The 18867-nt window shown below is 43.4% G+C and overlaps 1 protein-coding gene across 1 annotated transcript in view; it reads left to right on the forward strand.

Annotated features, from left to right (window-relative positions):
• Window positions 1-18867, forward strand: part of GAD2 (glutamate decarboxylase 2) — a 55747-nt gene that overhangs the window by 25581 nt on the left and 11299 nt on the right. Inside the window, exons 8-12 of the mRNA XM_045008226.1 lie at window positions 2085-2164; window positions 6624-6678; window positions 8227-8343; window positions 10625-10689; window positions 17144-17222. Of these exons, the coding sequence (XP_044864161.1) occupies window positions 2085-2164; window positions 6624-6678; window positions 8227-8343; window positions 10625-10689; window positions 17144-17222 (396 nt within the window). The remainder of the gene's footprint in view (window positions 1-2084; window positions 2165-6623; window positions 6679-8226; window positions 8344-10624; window positions 10690-17143; window positions 17223-18867) is intronic.

Raw genomic sequence — 18867 nt, forward strand, 5'->3', positions numbered from 1 at the left:
TTATTTTTCCAAATGGAAAATGTTATGCCCTGAGCACACGTTTTCTTTATTTTTTTCTTTACCCACCTGTTAGTCCCACATACATGCAGAGGGTGAATCCCCAATTTCCACCTCACAAGCTTAGCAAGATAAAAGCCCTGCCACATATATTGCACATGCCCAACATGTAATCTTCAAAGATTCATAACTTGGACAAATCAAAACTTCTTTTCTCCAGAAAAGGCATTTCTCCTAAATGAGAGCAGATTTCAAGTCTCTATCCCCAGCTGTTTGTTACTGAAGATGTTAAAAGTCTCAAGATTTTTTTAACTTGCTCTCAGAAAGGGCACAACACTTGTGCTCAAACCTTCTTGTTGCTCAAAATCTTTTTTTTACAAAAAATTACCTTTGGTCAGAAACTAAGCACGAAAAACTTCAGCTGAAATGGTAAAGTTCTAAGTGGCTGAAAAACAAGACTTTAAAATGGAAACCCTTGTGCAACCTTATGTATAGTCACTTCTGCTCCTGCTGTAATTAGAGAAATGACATTAGATAATTTTACATAGTGGCAGAGTTATTTCTTCCCTCAATTATGTTCTAACACCCCACTTCTTGCTGCAGCCAGGCACTGCAGTCCTGCTTTCATGGCACTGCTCACTATTACCTCTGGGTTCCTTTCTGCCTCTGTCTCCTCTAAATTAAGTCAATTTAGACCTCAGTTTGTCAAAACACTTAAGCATGTATGTGTGCTTAAGTGCTTTGAATGGGGCATCATAGTAAACAATTTTCTCCTCACCTCCCTGTTTTCCCAATGTATTCAAATCCTCCTGTATGGCACACTACTGTACACATTACAACTGAGGTCAAACAATTGCTTTGTGCAGTGCTAGTGATTAATTCTCTTCTGTAGTCTGTCCCTGGACTCATGCAATCCTGTGAGGGCAGGAGGAATGGACTACATGCCCTAGTGTCTTTTCCTTCTCTAGCATCTATGACTTCATGATAAAGTCCAGTGTATCTTATTTACCTTGTTTCTATGCTTTGCCCTACACTAATGCTGCTGTTCACTATACAAATATGTTCCCTCTGCTTGATTAGGCAGGGTTAGGGACTTATGAGTACATGATGTTATATATGCACATCACTTCCATCAATATTCAAGTGTTAATGTAGACCAAGTGGCAAACAGATTCATAACTAATTCTTCTAATCATGAATTCAATGGAGGATTTCCACTAGGAAAGTTGTATTTACTCCTTTTTGAAAAGTTTACTGATCTGTAGTTAAAACTGTAAGGCTTCAGACAGACTCATTAATCAGTTTTAGGTTAATCAAAACCAGTTTCTCGGATGTACAGTTTGATATAATATCACACTATGATTATAGTAAATGTGATTGAATTCCTTAAATTGTAATCCCAAATTACAAACAAACATTTATTCAGGAGTCAAGTCCTGACTCCTGAGGAAAATTAGATTGAACTACTTTCCTAACTTCCACTTTTTTCCTATGCAGTGAGAATAACATTCCTGATTTTGATCTTATACTACTGTAACTCAATTTACTCCAGTGCAGTTACAACTAATTTACACTGGCATGAAATCAGAATCAGGCCCCATATCTTTGCCTATCCTCAGTTATAGGTCTTTCTTTGGGCTTATGATATTATCTGTCCAGTGGTCATGTAACAGAAGCACTTTATTTGGGATGCCACATATTAAATGAACTGACCTTCCATTTAGCCAAGGGACTAAATACAGTAAGTCAAATTCAGTGAGGAATGCACAGAGGCAACTGTCATTGATTTCAGTGCAAGTTGTGAGCTTGAACCCAGGGCAGAATTTGTCTCTGAAATTAGCTACAATATTGTTCTTAATATTTTGAGTAAAATCAGTTTAGAATTATTAATTTTGCTCCAAATAGTGAGGGAGTACTGATGTGAAATTTCAAGTTACAGAGATCCATTTCTTAAAAACTACATGAATAAAATGATTGCTCCTATGGGGTTAGTTTTTCAAGGACACTTCAAGAGTGCAGGGTTTTTTTTGCATTGAATTGGATAAAAAAAATAGAAATAATACAAAACAACAAATATGCTTTTTCAGAGTCACTTTTCTGTGAAGAAGGGAGCTGCAGCCTTGGGGATTGGCACAGATAGTGTGATTCTGATTAGATGTGACGAAAGGTAAGTATAGATTCCATATACACCTCCTTACAATGCCACACTAAGAGAGGGGACAAGCAATGGCTGAACACAGAGAAAGCATGTAGGGCCAGATCATCTGCTGGTGTAAATCAGCATAGCTCTAACTTCAGTAGATTTAAACCAATTATACCAACTGAGGAACTGGCAGTAGTATAAGGGGCCTACCATCAATCAAATCAATCATCAATCATGACTGGAGCTGGTCATGTGTCCATCTTGCTCTCGGAAGTAATACCCCAGGGGGGTGGGTCTTAGGGTGACAAGTGGGCAGCGCCTGGCAGGTCAGGGGCTGGGGCCAATGTTTGATTATAGTAGGCCCCTTATACTTCTACTGGCCCTTTGATCACAGCTTCTGCAACAACTGATAGCTAGAACTGGTTGAAAACTAGAATTTTCATTCCATGGGAAATATTTTAACATTTGTTTTTCATGGACTGGAAAGTCTCTTAAAATTCTGATTCAGAAATAGTGAAATACCTTGGTTTGTTCAAAATTAAATATTTCTATATCCTCAAATAGAAATATTTCATTTTGGTTTGTCCAACTGAGCTGAAATGTCTTATTTCAACTCAATTCAACATGGAACTATATCCATCAGTAACTCGTAGGAGTTGTAATTCGGTGGCTCTCATGCCCCCATTTTTATTTATGAGGTACGTTCCCTGGCTGGACCACATTTCTCATAAAGCACCATGGCAGAAAAGCCATAGGACACAACTGTGGTGTATCATGGGAGCTGTTGTCCTGCCAGGGCACCCAGACCAAGGAGGAGAATGAGGACATGAGGCTCTCAAACTGCATCTCCTATGAGACAATACACCACCTCAGGTGGACACAGATTAATATCAAGTGGGCCCAAACACAACATTTTGATTCAGTTCAACAAACCAAATTCCTGACAGACAATTGAAATTCTGACAAAAATCAAAATTTTATCATGGAAATTTCTGTTCTTGTGGAACTTGCATTTTCTAGTTGGAAAGAAAAAACTTCAATGGAAAATTTCTCACCAGTTCTACAGAGAGTCTTTCAATAAAAAATGCCTTTCATTAAGAGATATTGAATATCATTGTTATAATCTGCTGATTAGTTTACAGATCCAGATTAAATGGAAGGCCAGAGTAAATCAAAATGTTCTGCTCCTCTTATCAAAAGAAAACCATTTAAGCAATTTAGAATAGTAATCACCGGCTATTGATTCATAATCTCATCTCCCTAACCTTAAAATTGAGAACTCTTTGGAGAAGAATTAAAGACTGTGTGAACAATGAGCAAAAAACACCTGATGCACCAGCACTTCATAATGACACCTTTGCTTTTTCTAGACACTAAGGAGCAGATTCATGTAACTGGGTTCAGAATCTGGCCCTTCTTGTATGAATTCTGTGCAGATTCAATGTAATTGAATGTAATTGTAATTCAGTGAGAACAATGCTTTAAACTGTTCTTCCTAAAGAAAATGGCAGAGTTACTGCATGTTTCTCATCCATTCCCAGAAGATGCCAAAGGAACATAGCAGGCCACCAGGCCTTCTCCCAAAATACACTAGGCAGGAATTATGGGATGATCCTGTGGCTCTTATGAAGGAAGGGTTTGGATTGTATGGGCTGTGGGTCCCTCTGAGCTTTTGGATGCTTATTTAGCCTGAGCCCACCAGACCCCATCCTGAGCAACACCCAGTAGAATTTGCCTGTATTCTTGTTGTATTGGAACTGGTTTACACTGTTTTTAATCTATAAGATCACGCAGGCAATCAGCCCACCCAAACAAAGCAAAAATGCATTTTTGCTAATGCTGGGCCCTGGTCTTCCACATGCTCCTACTGCCCATTTATGTGGATTGGTAGTGATAGCATCTGGTTTCCTCCATGCTCTTATATGTAGGTTGGCAATGCTATAGGTTGTCTTGCTGGGCGCCTGCTGTATTTTGCCTCGCTGGGGACTTTTTTGCATGCTCCACCCTATATTTTGGCTATATTGGGGGCTGATTTACTGCCTGTTCCTATGTGAATTTTGACAATGCTTGCAGATGATTTTATTGGACAGTCCTGTGTGTGTTTGGGTCTCCTGGGGGCTAGCTAATCACTAGCTTATATGAATTTTGACAGTACTGAGGTCTCCTTAACTGTGCACCTCAACGTGTATTTGGCAGTGCTGAAGGCTGGTAAACAGCATGCTATTATACTGTATTTAGAGCAGGAATTCCAAGTCTGGGTTTTAGTTTCTTCTTATTTTATTCCCCTTATAGTCCTAATAGCAGTTTTAAGAGGAAGATGAAAATATTATTTTTGTCTGACACCATAACAAATAAGCAGGGGAATTTTGGCATGGGTAGAACAGCGGCCCTCAAACTGTGGGGCAGGACCCCAAAGTGGGTTGCGACCCCGTTTTAATGAGGTCACCAGGGATGGCTTAGACTTGCTGGGGTCAGGGGCCGAAGCCGAAGCCAAAGCTCAAGGGTTTCATCCTTGGGCAGTGGGGCTGAGATTACAGGCTTCAGCTTTGTCCTCCTCCCTTGAGGCAGTGGGGCTTTGGCTTTGCACCCCGTTTCCCCCCCCAGGGTGGCAGGGATCAGGCAGGCTCAGGCTTCGGTCCCGCCTCCTGCGGTCATGTCATAATTTTTGTTGTCAGAATGGGGGGGGGGTGCAATGAAGTTTGAGAACCCCGGGGGTAGAATATTCCATACTGGTATCGCAGAACAAAACCAGGGTTGAGTCCAGCATTTTTCATTTGGAAAGCAAAATATCATGATCTTTTGCCAAAGCAAAGCCCATCTTTACCAAAAGCCTCTTTCTGGGTCAAACTCTTGACTTTGTTCTGCGTAATTAAGCACTAGAAGTGATCAAAAATACCCAACTTAAATTTTTTTGCTGAAAATTAAGACATTTTCATTTTTTTATTCCTCTGAATTTTTCTGGTGTAAATGAAATGAAACCCCAGCAAATGTTTGGTTTTCTAAAATTATTTTTGGTAAAACATTCTGGTTTTTTGTTAGAAACCAAAAGTTAATTTTTATTTTTAGACAAAAAAAATAGAACAATTTCATTACATTTTTTCCATGAAAATATTTATTTTTGACAAACCATTTCTTTCAATGAAATTTTTTTACCACCTCTGTTAGAGACTGAAAAGGTTCTTGAAGTGGATCTGTTTTTGTAAGTTCCCAGTGATTAATCAAAGTTAATGAAGAACTTACCAAATTTTTAAAAAGGACTAGCATAATGCTGATGATTTTATGGATTCTTTCTCTCCATGGATAGTCCGAATCTCAGCTAAAACAACCAAACCCCCAGATTTTAATATGTAAACATGAATAGTGTTTTCATCATGAGCCTAATGAATTTACAAGACTTTCCAGATTGGCCTGAGGGGCTTATGCCACTGAGCCTGAATCTCAGGTGAATGGCTTCTACTAAATCTACTGCAAATACCATGTACACTAAATTTGAAGGATTTGAAGATGTATTTTCTTTTAGCCCAGACCAGCTGCTTCTTTTCAGGCCCCTCTTAAGGCTGGTAGGAAGGTAACCAGATCAAGCTATGGAGCAGTCACTCGGAGGCAAATTCATCCGTAGTGTCACTCCACTAGAGTTACACCAAGGATGAATTTGGCCTGCTTTGTTTTGTTCTCCATTGCAAATAAAAGTCCATGTTCTCCTGTGGGTGTGGAGAAGTAATGGGAAGGGACCCAGCTGCTCTTAGCAGGCAGAAGACTTTCTTCTCCCTTCCCAACAGTTTAATTTTGGAGCAGTCGGCTGATTTCATGGTTTGGGGTCATGCAGTTGATTCAAGGATTCTCTATGCAAGTGCAGAGCCCCCTGGAAATAGGGTGACCAGATGTCCTGATTTTATAGGGACAGTCCCGATTTTTGGGTCTTTTTCTTATATAGGCTCCTCTTACCCCCCAGCCCCTGTCCCGATTTTTCACATTTACTATCTGGTCACCCTACCTGGAAATGATCCTCAAAGCCCTGGGGAGATGGAGTCACAGACGCCATTGCTTGAACAGAGGGCCTGGTTGGGTTGCCACACAGCAACCAATAGCAGCCACAGAGTTGGGAATCCCCGCAGGACATCCAGGATCTTCTCAGTGGGGCTACAGATGCACATTGGAACCTGAAGAGCTATGGGACAGGATTTGCCTTTTAATATAGCACTAAGTGGGGCTTCAGCATGGTCCTGAACCACCACCGGCATGGAGGTGACTTTTCCCCACTATTATTACCACACTTGTGCCAGCTGACTAGCTAACAGTGAAATTCAGCGTTGTGCTGAAGGCCAGGTCAAGGACGAGGCACCATTTAAGTGCCTACTTTGAGAGTGTAAATGGTGCAGAGGGGTCGATTTCATCCCTATCTGAGATTATTTAAGTGGAAAAGTGAATAGAAAGGGGCTGATTTCAAAACTGGAACCTTAATATGACATTATCCTTTCTGCAGAGGGAAAATGATCCCATCCGACCTTGAAAGAAGAATTATGGAAGCCAAACAAAAAGTAAGTCTATTTCCAGAAGCCTTCGGAAATGGTAGAGGATTTTCCACTTCCATGCATAGGAGACAAGTGGCATTTTGGTCAATTTGATTGGTGTTTTTTAAGAGGAGATTTGAGCTATTCTGTATTATGTTCCCTTGCAGGACAACATGGAATGATACCATGATTTACTTATCTGAAACACAACAGTATAATGAGGAAGGTTAGAAGTGTTGAATAAAAGATGTGTTTAAAGATGTTTCATGGCCTTTCCAAGGCATTTGTCTTCCTTCTATGCTATATAGTATAATCTTCTCCTGATTGAGACCTCCTCAGTCTGTGATACAATCACTAGCTGAATGTTAGCTCTAAATGAAAAGACTTTGGGGATTGATTTTTTTTTAATAAAGTGAAAATAATCGTATCGAAGTCACAAAAGCAAGAAGAGTTAATTCAAAAAACTAAATATATTCTCCAAGGTACAGTTTATATGTGTGCCCTTTTAAAAGGCCCTTTTTAAAGCTTAAATATGATATTATAATATATAACTTATTTTAATATGGTGGCTATAGCAACAGTTGCTGTACAATAATAATTTAAAAACACAGAGTTCATAATTCACAAGAAAAACTGGTCTTTTTAAAAACTTGCTTTGCCTAAGATAAACCAAGGGGGAAGGGGAAACTAAACCAAAAAACAAAACATTCAACCAAAAACCTACTAAGCATATATCCTATTTTGAAGGGGGGAAGTTCAGGCCTTTTAAGAAATATCAGTTGCTCATTACATGTTAAGAAACCTGTATTTTTTATATAATTTTCATGTATAAATTTTAGACCCCAATCTTGCAAAGTCTTAGGCACCTGCTTAACTTTACACATTTTGAGTAGTTCCAATGGTTTTGGGGGAACTGCTCGTGTGCTAAAAGTGGAGAGTAAGCATAAACCTTTGCAGGATCAGGACCTTACAACATAGACTCTTGGGGTAGGGAATGTGCTTTCCTACATGATGCACAAAATCTAGCATGTGCTGAATGCAACAGTAATATAAAGCATAATATAGGCTACTTCAAATTTGCCAAAAAGATGTATTGTTCAATGATGCATAAAGATAGTTTGATTTGTCCTACATGTCATAACAGTGTATCCATGTTTTACTTCAAACAAACAGATAAGTGTGGAAATGTTCATTCTGAAGTTTTTACATCTAATGTATCTTTATTTACATAAATGGCACAGTGTTGGCCTTGGAAGTTTGCTGCCACCTAAAGGCAGAAACTGTAATATTATGAACATCTAAAATGAGAAAAGCAACCAAAAAAAAAAAAAGCAAAAGTATCATGAAGAAGCTCTTGATTTCCAAATGGCAGCTTCCTTTGCCTGGCAACATAAAGCAGGTTTGTCACCTGGAGACACTTGTGTATTCATTCCGGATTAGCACAGTGGCTATTGCAATTAAAGTTTTACTTACACTATGGCCTGACTATTTGGAAGAAAATAGAGCTACTGCAGATTCAGGTGGGTTCTCTGTTTGACAAATAATCACTGAGGAATATTTCTCTTCTTTGTGCAGGGATTTGTTCCTTTCCTAGTTAGTGCCACTGCAGGAACTACAGTGTATGGTGCATTTGATCCACTCCTAGCTATTGCGGACATCTGCAAGAAATACAAAATCTGGATGCATGTGGATGTAAGTACTGTATTGCTCTAGGGACTAGATTATAAAGTGTGCCAACTTGAATTCATCCATCCGTGTACAGTGTCATTTTCCACAGATGATAACTTACTAGGTCCTCTAATGAAAGCTAATGAGCTAGGGCCTAATTCTCCCCTCCTTTGATCTGAAAAAAAGGCTGGGCACCTGGAACGCCTGGTGAGGTTGCTGAGAGCTGTTGATGCTCTGCGCCTTTGGAAATCAGGCCATTTTTAGCTGTCTAAACATGCATTTCAATGACTCACTGTAGGAATCCTAGTTTTAAAATCTTGGCGTCAGCCTCTGTATCTCTAGACATCATCATTGTGAGAAAATAACATACCCCATATACTGCCATCTTCTGTGGCAGATGTAAAATAAATCAAACTGGTTGAAAAATCTTTGACATTTTTCTTCTGTCCAAAAATGTCATAGGATTGTAGCTGAAATGTTTCACAGAAACGTACTGGTTTCAATGAAAATATTGTTCGGAGGAATTTGGGAGAGGGGTCTGGAAAGAGACTGAGAAACCTCCCCCCAGGATAGCCCGCTGGTTAGTGTACTCACCCAGGATGGGAGAGACATGGCTCCAAGTCCCTACTCCATCTATTTCAGCTATTCCGGGGTAGGGGGCCTCCTGTGGGTTCTTTGCAAAAAATGTCTGAAAATCTCATTTTTGTTTTGCTTTGGAATGAATAAAAATCTTGAAATTTTTCATGAAACAGAATTGCTGTTTTCCAGCCAGCCCTAAAAATAAACAAGTGAGAAAAAGGCTGTTAGTTGTTTCTAAACTTGCAGTCAGTTAATGCTGTAACTCCTCCAGACTACTAAAACTCGGAGGTCCCTAAGGCATCTGCTAGATCAGGACTAGGCAAACTTTTTGGCCAGAGGGCCACATCTGGGTGGGGAAATTGCATGCAGGGCCATGAATGTAGGGCTGGGGCAGGGGATTGGGGTGTGGGAGGGAGTGCGGTATGTGGGAGGGGGTGCGGTGTGTAGGAATGGGATCAGGGCAAGGGGTTGGGGCAAAGGAGGGGTGCAGGGTGTACGAGAGGGCTCAGGGAAGGGGGTTGGGGTGCAGGAGGAGTGTGGCAGGGGGTTCAGGGAAGGGGGTTGGGATGCAGGAGGGGGGTGCGGAGTGCGGGAGGGGGCTCAGGACAGGGGTTCAGGGAGGAGTGTGGCAGGGGGCTCAGGACAGGGGTTTGGGGTGCAGGAGGGGTGTGGCAGGGGGCTTAGGGCAGGGAGTTGTGGTGTGGGGTGCAGGAAGGGTTCAGGATGCGGGTTCCAGCCTGGCACCACTTACCTTGAGTGGCTCCGGGGTGGCAGCGGCGCGCAGCGGAGCTAAGACAGGTTGCCTGCCTGCCCTGGCACCACGCTGCTCCACTCCCATAACCCACCAGCACCACGTCCCTGCGGCCCCTGGGGGAAGAGTGGCAGAGGGCTCTGCACGCTGCCCTGGCCTGTGGATACCTCCCCCAAAACTCCCATTGGCCGCAGTTCCCCCTTCCAGGCCAATGGGAGCTGCGGGGGGTGGTGCCTGCAGGGACGTGGTGCCGGCCGCTTCCAGGAGCAGTGCGGGGCCCACAGCGCCACGGGTCATGGCAATCCCATGGGCTGGCTCCAAAGCTCCAAGGGGCCGGATCCAGCCTGGGGGCTGTAGTATGCACATCCCTGTGCTAGACTATGTTGCCAAACTGATTCACTAACATTAACTTACTTTATTGAGATCCTCACTGTGCCTCATACTTCTGCACATGCTGGCAGATGATCTCTCCAATCCCAGAGCTCTGCAGGAAAAAAGAGGGCGAGAAGAAGGTTTGAGGAAACATTAGTGGTTTGAACTCAGATGCAAAACCCATCTCTCCAGCTTCGCTGCCATCCCACCCTATCAACACCACTGTCACAAAAAGGGAAAAGGCCAACTTATCCTTCTGTGTGTCTCTAGTCACCTATTGTCTCCCCAGCACAGATTGAGGCTGGCCTAGCATACTGCTGTTGTATATGGCCATGGTGAAGGAGGAATTAGGTGGGCTGGACAGTGATGCAGGTTGACACAACTCCAGTCACAGCCTCCTGAAAGAAACCACAGGAGAGAGAGATGAAACCATTAGTACAGTTTATTATCCAGGCCCTAAACTGTAGCTCCATCTGAGGTGTTTAGAGATCTATGGGTTCAGCAAGCAAAGGATCAGACATAACCTTGCTTGAACACATGGATGCAAGCACCAGAAAAATACAAAACTATCTGCTTTGTAAGATTATGTATCTTGTCTTTCAGGCAGCATGGGGTGGCGGGCTGCTGATGTCTAGGAAACATAAATGGAAATTAAATGGTGTTGAAAGGTATGATTTATTAACAAATTAAGTGCTCCAGTACACTTGTGATTACCACAGAAATGTCCATAAATAAAAATCAACCAGTCCTATTCATTATTATAATTTAATGTCCAATGTATAGCATGAAGCAATCTTTCAAGCTATCCTCCCTCTACTGAAATAACATTGCTAAGTTCCTTTATTCGATAAGCTTTGTGACTAAAAACTTGTGATGTCACTTTGTTTTCTTGTTCATATAATGCATAGCTCCGATTTGTGATTCACCCCTTTCAAATTATTCTGAGCTCCAGAATGGTCATTGAGTGATTCTCTGTATGAACCTGTCCAAAAAGAACTGGCAACTGCATTTCCAAAAGAACTGAACCTTGGAGACCTTGCAACGGGGTTCCCAGACTGCCTGAGATCGTTCCAATTTTATTGGGGAGATCATTTATAAATCCTCAAATCACTATGAAATATCAGCATGTCACAATGCCATGACAACATGACTCTAAGTTTTTATGCAATGTCCTAGTACACTGGATTGTATTGCAATGGGTTCTAGCTAGAATTTTATCATCAGAAGAGTTGTTATGCATACTCTTCCTAGGAATATTTAATTTACACATCCAAATTCATAGCTTCTTCTGTTCTCCACATCTCTGTAGTTGCAAAACTCCGCTCATATGTGCAGCAGCTCAGATTTCCGCACTGTTTGAATATGCCTCATGGAAGTAAATCCTTATGCTGGATCTTGAAAATGCTTAGGTTTAGGTGTACAAGGTTTTGAATTCCACCCACGGTGAATGCATCTATAATACACACAGAAATGATGAACCAGTTCAGTAGCAATAAAGAATAATCTGAATGAACTCCTGAGCAAGTACTTTGTCCAGAAACCCTTTTAAAGCTTCTATTGGTTAAGATTAGGATATTATTCCCATCCTACTTCTTTCTAACTTCTGGCAAAACCACAACTCCCTGCTAGTTAAATTGCACTAGTCCCAACTTCCTTCTTCCCTGTCTTCGTGCCTTTGGTTTCACTTAATTCCCATGATTCTCTTACTGGTTCCACAATATTTTCCTTCCATTCTTCTCCTGCAGACTCTGTATTCATGTCTCTCTATGAGGGCCCAATCCCCTTCTCTCAGATGCATGAGCATATAACACTTCTAAAAATTGTTTTTTATCTTGAATTCAGAAAGCAGCCAGTGATGTCCTCTCCAGCCTTTAGAACTCAAAAAGGACTTTAAAAAGCTAGACACATTTTTGTTAAAGAAAACTGACTTATCACTTAATACATGCACACTGTGCTTAAGCAGGATATACTTCAAAACATTCAAGATGTTGAAATCCCCTGCTGCTTATCAGGATATAGCATTAACGAGGAACCTGAATCACAAAATGTGGATCCAAGATAGGAGCCAAATCTGAACTTCTTCCAAATTCAGAGGTGTTTGGATTAGAAGTTCTGGTTTAATTTATGATAAAGAGATGCCTAAATCATGAATTCAGACCTACAACTCAATTGGAACTTCCCCGACATTCAAGGGGTTTAGATCTAGTGTTCTGATAAGGGTCATCTCCCGGTATGGGGCAGTGAATTACATGGGAATCTTGCCATTTCCGCTTCCTTCTTCACATGGTGAATGATGGGGGCGGGGGACGGGGTAACTACTCAGATTTCCACAGGGTATGTACACTTTGTGCACACGTGGATGCTAATATTGGTGCTTAGGTACAGTAAATGGGAAAAATTCCAGTCTGAGCACCCACGTGTGGGATTTAGATATCCTACTAAGGTGTTCCCATTTGGATGTTGCAAAGTGAGTTTCAACCTCCAATTTCTAATAATCACAACACACCAAATAAAGCCAATTCTTGATCCAGCAAAACTCCAGAATGATCCGTTAGGAAATTTCCTAAAGAAAATAATGTGTCTCATGTTTTGTCTATGTAACTTTCTTCTTTAAATGTGACTGTCAGACATCATTTTCTTTAAGCATATATCAATAGCTGACGTCAGTGCCCTTTGTGACAGAGCCAATTTAATTAGATAAAATACTTTGTGCACAACCGTGAATTTTCTGATGAATTTTAGAAAAATGGATGACCTGAAGGTCAATGCAATGATTTAGGCAGAAAATTGATATTTGGGCATTGTTGCTGGTAAACAACCCTTTAACTATAAAAAACCCAAACCACCTCCTGCATCTTAAAAAATGTATTTAGGGTTCTCTGTAAAGACAGAGAAAAGTTATTAGCTGTAATAGGAAAAGAGATTAATAGGCTTGAATGCAAGTTCAGAATCATTAACTCCAGGACACTAAACAAGTGAGTGGCGCTGAGTTGATTAAAAGCTGCCAAATGCTCAAAGAGCTGGGCCAAAGTAGCCAGATGCTGCCTGTGAAAGAGTATTCCCTACAGGCTTTGCTTCAGAGGCTGCATAAACCCGTTTAAATAGCAGGAAAGGCAACACAGAAGTATTCCACCAGCTACAGGATTTTGCAACTGCACATAGTTGCATTGATCATAATGGTCTCTTCTGGCCTTGGAATCTATGTTTTGGGGGAGTAGGGAACAATTTGAGAGAAAATGACAATGCTCATGTACTAATATGCAGGGCACCTTACTGCCAGCGGGATCCCAAAACACTTCTTCACACACCTTAATAGCGACTGGTTTCCAAACAGAAAAAGAAAACTACCTCCCAAGCCAGATTCTCAAAACACTCACCTCCATTCTTGCAGGTACAGTTTTGGTCCCCTAGATATTTGCACCCCCCAATTTACTGACTTGTTCAGATCTACTCAGTTAAACAGGCCCCTCCCACAGCAAGAAAGAGCACAATCCTGTGTCATAGGCATCTTCAACAGCCCTCCAAAGTATAAATCCTGCAATTAGGAAATAACAAGTCAAGCATAACACAAAAATAAAACAATGAACAATTGAACAGTTCACCGCTCCACCCTTCCCACATGTTCTTTAATGTTCACCCACCTGCTTTGTGCTTCCTCTACACCAGTGGTTCCCAAACTTGTTCCGCCGCTTGTGCAGGGAAAGCCCCTGGCAGGCCGGGCTGGTTTGTTTACCTGCCATGTCCACAGGTTCGGCCGATCGTGGCTCCCAGTGGCTGTGGTTCACTGCTCCAGGCCAATGGGAGCTGCTGGAAGTGGCTCCCAGTACGTCCCTCGGCCCACGCTGCTTCCAGCAGCTCCCATTGGCCTGGAGCAGTGAACCGCGGCCACTGGGAGCCACAATCGGCCAAACCTGCGGATGTGGCATGTAAACAAACCGGCCTGGGTTTTCCCTGCACAAGCGGCAGAACAAGTTTGGGAACGACTGCTCTACACCCATGCAAACAGCCTGCCCTTGAGTCAGCAGAGTCTGTCTCTTTTGTACCTGGCAGAGCAGGAGGACTTCCAGTCAAGGGCCACTTACAGAGAGAGCCCTGCCAGCAACTTCCTTTCCTTTAAACCCTGGGGGCTCCAGATTCAGCTTTGCAGATGCAATCCAGGATGTAAAGATCAAAGTGACCTGAATAGTGGTCACAACTAACTGGGGATGCAAAAATGTACTTGCAGTTATCTGTGTCTTCAAAAACTGACACCTGTTTAAGGCTGTGCTGAATAAGAGCCAAATTCTGGTCCAGACTGTGGCTTATATAATGCTCCTGCAGAGTGGAATAAGAGGAGCGCAAGGCATCCTCTTCCTGTCCTAGGCACCTCTCTCTCTCGCTCTCTCACACACACTCTCTTTCTCTCTCTCTGTGGGGAAACCAGGAAGCAGATTATAGCACAATACAAAGAACTATACAGCAAGGAATGAACATAGCTCTAAGCTCATTTAGCCCATTTGGCAGATTGTTATGCGTACCCTTAATAAATGTATGTACATTATAGTTCAGGCAATCATAGCCAGAGAGCAATCTTGGAACCCAGGCTAATCGTCAGGGCCGGTTCCAGGCACCAGCCGAGCAAGCTCATGCTTGGGGCGGCACATTCTAAGGGTCGGCATTCTGTCCAATCCTAGGGTGGCATGGCCACCTTTTTTTTTTTTTTTGGTTCGCCGCTCCGGCCGCCCTGCACCCTGGTTTTTTTTTGTTTGTTTGTTTTTCTTTTGTTTTGCTGATGACTTTCAGTGCGCCACTGTAGGGGGTGGTGGGGCGGAGGAGGGGAGCGCCCTACTGGGAGCGGGCTGCGCGCTCCGTCTACCCCAGCCGGTGCCAGATCTGCAGCAAGCCCGGCAGCCTGTGTTCTTCCCTCCCCGCCAACAGACAACTTTCAATTCACCTGCAGGCGGGAGCGGCGCAGAGCCCTCCCAGCAGGTGGCACGGCGGGAGGGGCCGAGTGGCGAGCGCCCCAGCTGGAGGAAGCCCCGGCTGCCCCACTTCTCTCCCTCCCCCTCACTTCCTCTCCTCCTTCCCCCTCCCCCCCGGCTAGCCAGAGTGCGCACTCTGCTGCCCGGGGCATGTCTGCAGCGCAGGGAGTCCTGCTAGCCAGAGTGCAGCTGCCGGCCGCCCAGAGGTGCCCCAGCGTGGCAGGGGGAGGCAGTCGCAAGCCTCCAAGTAAGTGGCACCAGAAGTTTGCACCCTGGTTTGTTTGTTTTTTTTGGTTCGCCGCTCCGGCCTCCCTGCACCCTGGTTGTTTTTTTATTTTTTTTTGCTTGGGGTGGCAAAAAAGCCAGAGCCGGCCCTGCTAGTCGTTCATTCTAGTTTTTACTAGGCTTGTATCCACTTTTGGAGCTGTGTTTCTAGTCTCCTGTTGACCCAATTCTCAAACTTGCCCAGTTCTGAAGATAGGAGGCACAAATCAACCCTTATGTATGTTAAACAGGTATTTGATTGGTTTTATTTAGCCATTTTTGAAACTTGGGATTTCTATACATTCTTCTTCATCTTCACTGTGGTCTAAAAAATACTTTTCCAAATGTTCTCACATATATAACAAGACATGATCTTTTGGATACAATCTCAACCTTCTGCAAGCCATGCCAGGCCACTATTTGCTTCTTTTTAAAAAATCTCTGATGATTTGTTAGCCTTTTAAAAAAAAGAAAATCTTACTTTTAAGTGATTTATTAAAAAAACCTGCAAAACCCTAAATAAAGGGAACTAAATTCCCCCAAACATTTTTGAATCCACACTACCAGCTCCTATTACCCTTTCCAAGCCATTTGCAGTGATGTGATTTTTTCCTGAGTGTCTGGCTGGAGAGTCTTGCCCGCATGCTTGGGGTTCAGCTGATCGCCATATTTGGGGTCGGGAAGGAATTTTCCTCCAGGGTAGATTGGCAGTGGCCCTGGAGGTTTTTTGCCTTCCTCCGCAGCATGGGCAGGGGTCGCTTGCTGGAGGATTATCTGCTACTTGAAGTCTTTAAATCAGGATTTGGGGACTTCAACAGCTGAGTCAAGGGAGAGAATTATTTCAGGAGTGGGTGGGTCAGCTTTTGTGGCCTGCATCTTGCGGGAGGTCAGACTAGATGATCATAATGGTCCCTTCTGATCTTAAGTTCTATGATTCTATGATTAGTTAGCAGCATAGCTTTTGCTGTGCCAATGAATCTCTCTTCCTATGTCACAGCATTTTAAGGAGCATATTATATCAATCCAACAGGCATAGGACCTGGTGTTGTTTTCCTGCTTGAGTCAATGCATGCCCATAAGTATTTCCGCATGCTCTCTGACTAACTTTCTAAGGCAGCTTCTGGCATCTTGGTAACCAAGCTAAATGGCCAAGAGCATGAAAGAGCATTGTGATAATGCCATATTCACTACCGTGATCATTTTGCATCAGCAAGTTGATGGGATCAATGGGAGTTAATAGGAATAAGTGGGAATTAGACACCAAACCTGTTTAGGCGCTTTTGAAAATCCCACTAGGCACTTATCTGCATCTCAGCTGCCTAAACACCTTTGCAGACTGGTTCTAAATCACATATGTGTTTTTGACACATTCACTCTTTGCCTTTAAAGTGTAGCTGGATCACAAGAAATTCTGGTGCTCACAAAATCTAATGTATAGCACTATGGCTCTGTGTTAACGCTCCAGAGCCGTAGTCCAGAACTCTACAAAAGTCCTGACTTTGATGAGTGATCTGCCTGTGTCAATTGATATCAGTGCCCCACTGTGTGATTAAAGGTTCTACAATTGGGTCCTGCAAAGCCAGTGCTAGGCATACGCAGATTAAACAACTGGCTAAGGCCCCGAGCAGTTCAAGAAGGCCCCTATTCACTTTTTATTATGTGCTGTATGTGGGGAGAGCACCAAACTATTCCTGCTCAGGGCCCCCCAATGGGCTAGCACTGCCTCTGGGGTCCTGTATGAACGTTAATAATCACTCTTCTGAAAACCGCTGTGTGTATTTTCAGCCTTGCATCTTTGAGGCCCATAGGAGCCTTATTATTTTTGTTTATTACTGAATTTTTACTGATTTCAGATCTGTGGTATAACATCTCAGTTTAATGTTGTTTGTTGTTGTAGGGCCAATTCTGTGACTTGGAACCCTCACAAGATGATGGGAGTCCCATTGCAGTGCTCTGCCCTTCTCGTTAGGGAAGAGGTATGTCTTCATCCATTTGCACCGCTAGTCATTTCCGGCATTTCCCCCCGGAAAGTTCTGGATGCCTTCTTTATAACTGTGTCATAGCTAATGTATGTTAATGGGATGAAGATTACAAATGAAACTGAGAAACAAACTTCTAGGCACTTGTTCAGTCTACAAACACAGAAAGGATTTAAAGCAGCTGTCCAGGGAAAATGAATGACTATATCTTTATAGAGTTTTGGCGACTTTGTATTTGAAATACACTGAAATAAGTTGTGCACTTAGCTGAAGCCATGCAACACCGCAGCTTTCAATGCCATGTATAGGTGTGACTGAAGGCAGAATCTGGCCCACTTACAAATATCACTTGGACTAGCAATACAGTGCACAGTGTCCATGAGTTATTGCCCTTTCAGATATTTGTGGTCAACCCAGGGATGAAAGTAAGTGAAAGGACTTACCGGTATGCCGGAGTCCTGAGCAGGGGCATGGCCTCAACGGGAAGAGGTGGGGCCTTTAAATCAAGATTTAAGGGCCCTGGGGCTCCGGCTGCAATGGAGCTCCAAGCCCTTTAAATCACCGACGGAGCCCGGCCACCGCTACCCCAGGGCTCCAGGAGCTGGGCTCGGCCGGCGATTTAAAGGGCCCGGGGCTCCAGCAGTGGGGAGCCCCAGGCCCTTTAAATCGACACCCAAGCCCCACTGCCTGAACCCCAGGGTAGCAGCGGCAGGGCTTGGGCAGTGCTTTAAAGGGCCAGGGCTCCCCGCAGTGGCAGGTGCTCCAAGCCCTTTAAATCGCTGTCCGAGCCCAGCTGCCAGAGCCCCAGGGGTAGCGGCGGCAGAGCTCAGGTGGTGCTTTAAAGGGCCAGGGGCTCCGGCTGCTGCTGGGAGCCCTGGGCCCTTTAAATCGCCAGCTGAGCCCAGCTCCCGGAGCCCTGGGGTAGCGGTGGCAGGGCTCTGTCGGTGGGAAAGTTGGTCTGGGGAAGCCAGTCTGGTCCAGCACGGCGTGCTGGCTCTTGCCGGTATGCCATACTGGACCGTACCAGCTTACTTTCACCTCTGGATCAACCAAATGGCTAAACATTACAACCCAACACTGATATATAAGCCCAATTTGTGCAGCGTGGAATGAGAAAAGAAAGCCCAAGTTCATGTGATAAAATCTACCCATTTTATTTAGTACTTGGACAGCTACAACAGGAAGAATTATCCTTCAAGCTTGAAATGTTCATCTAGCAGCCCGTTATTGGGACAGCTGCTATACAACCACCACCACTTAGACCAGCTATTGAAAAGCTGGTTACTGCTCTGCTAACAGCTGCACAGCAGATTGTACACAAAGTGCACTTAAACAGAAAGGGAGGAGCTAGGTTTTATTTGCCCTGTGGTTCAGTTCTGTGAAACAAGTCCTGGCCTCATTGAAGCCAGTGCCATCCCTCACCTAGAGTGAGAACAGGGGTCTCACCAAAAATGCACAGCCAACTGTTTTCTCTCATTTTTCCATCTCATTTTTATGAGTTTCATAGATAAGTAAATCTTGAAGACAAAGACCCCTCGTGGACTGCAAAATACAGTTTGGGGAAAGAGGCCTATGGCATGCACAAAACTGCACAAAGACTTCAACAGAGTGAGGATTTGGCTCTCTCTCTCTCTATAATGCA

The sequence above is a fragment of the Mauremys mutica genome, chromosome 2 (genome assembly GCF_020497125.1).
Source record: "Mauremys mutica isolate MM-2020 ecotype Southern chromosome 2, ASM2049712v1, whole genome shotgun sequence".
NCBI lineage: Eukaryota > Metazoa > Chordata > Testudines > Geoemydidae > Mauremys > Mauremys mutica.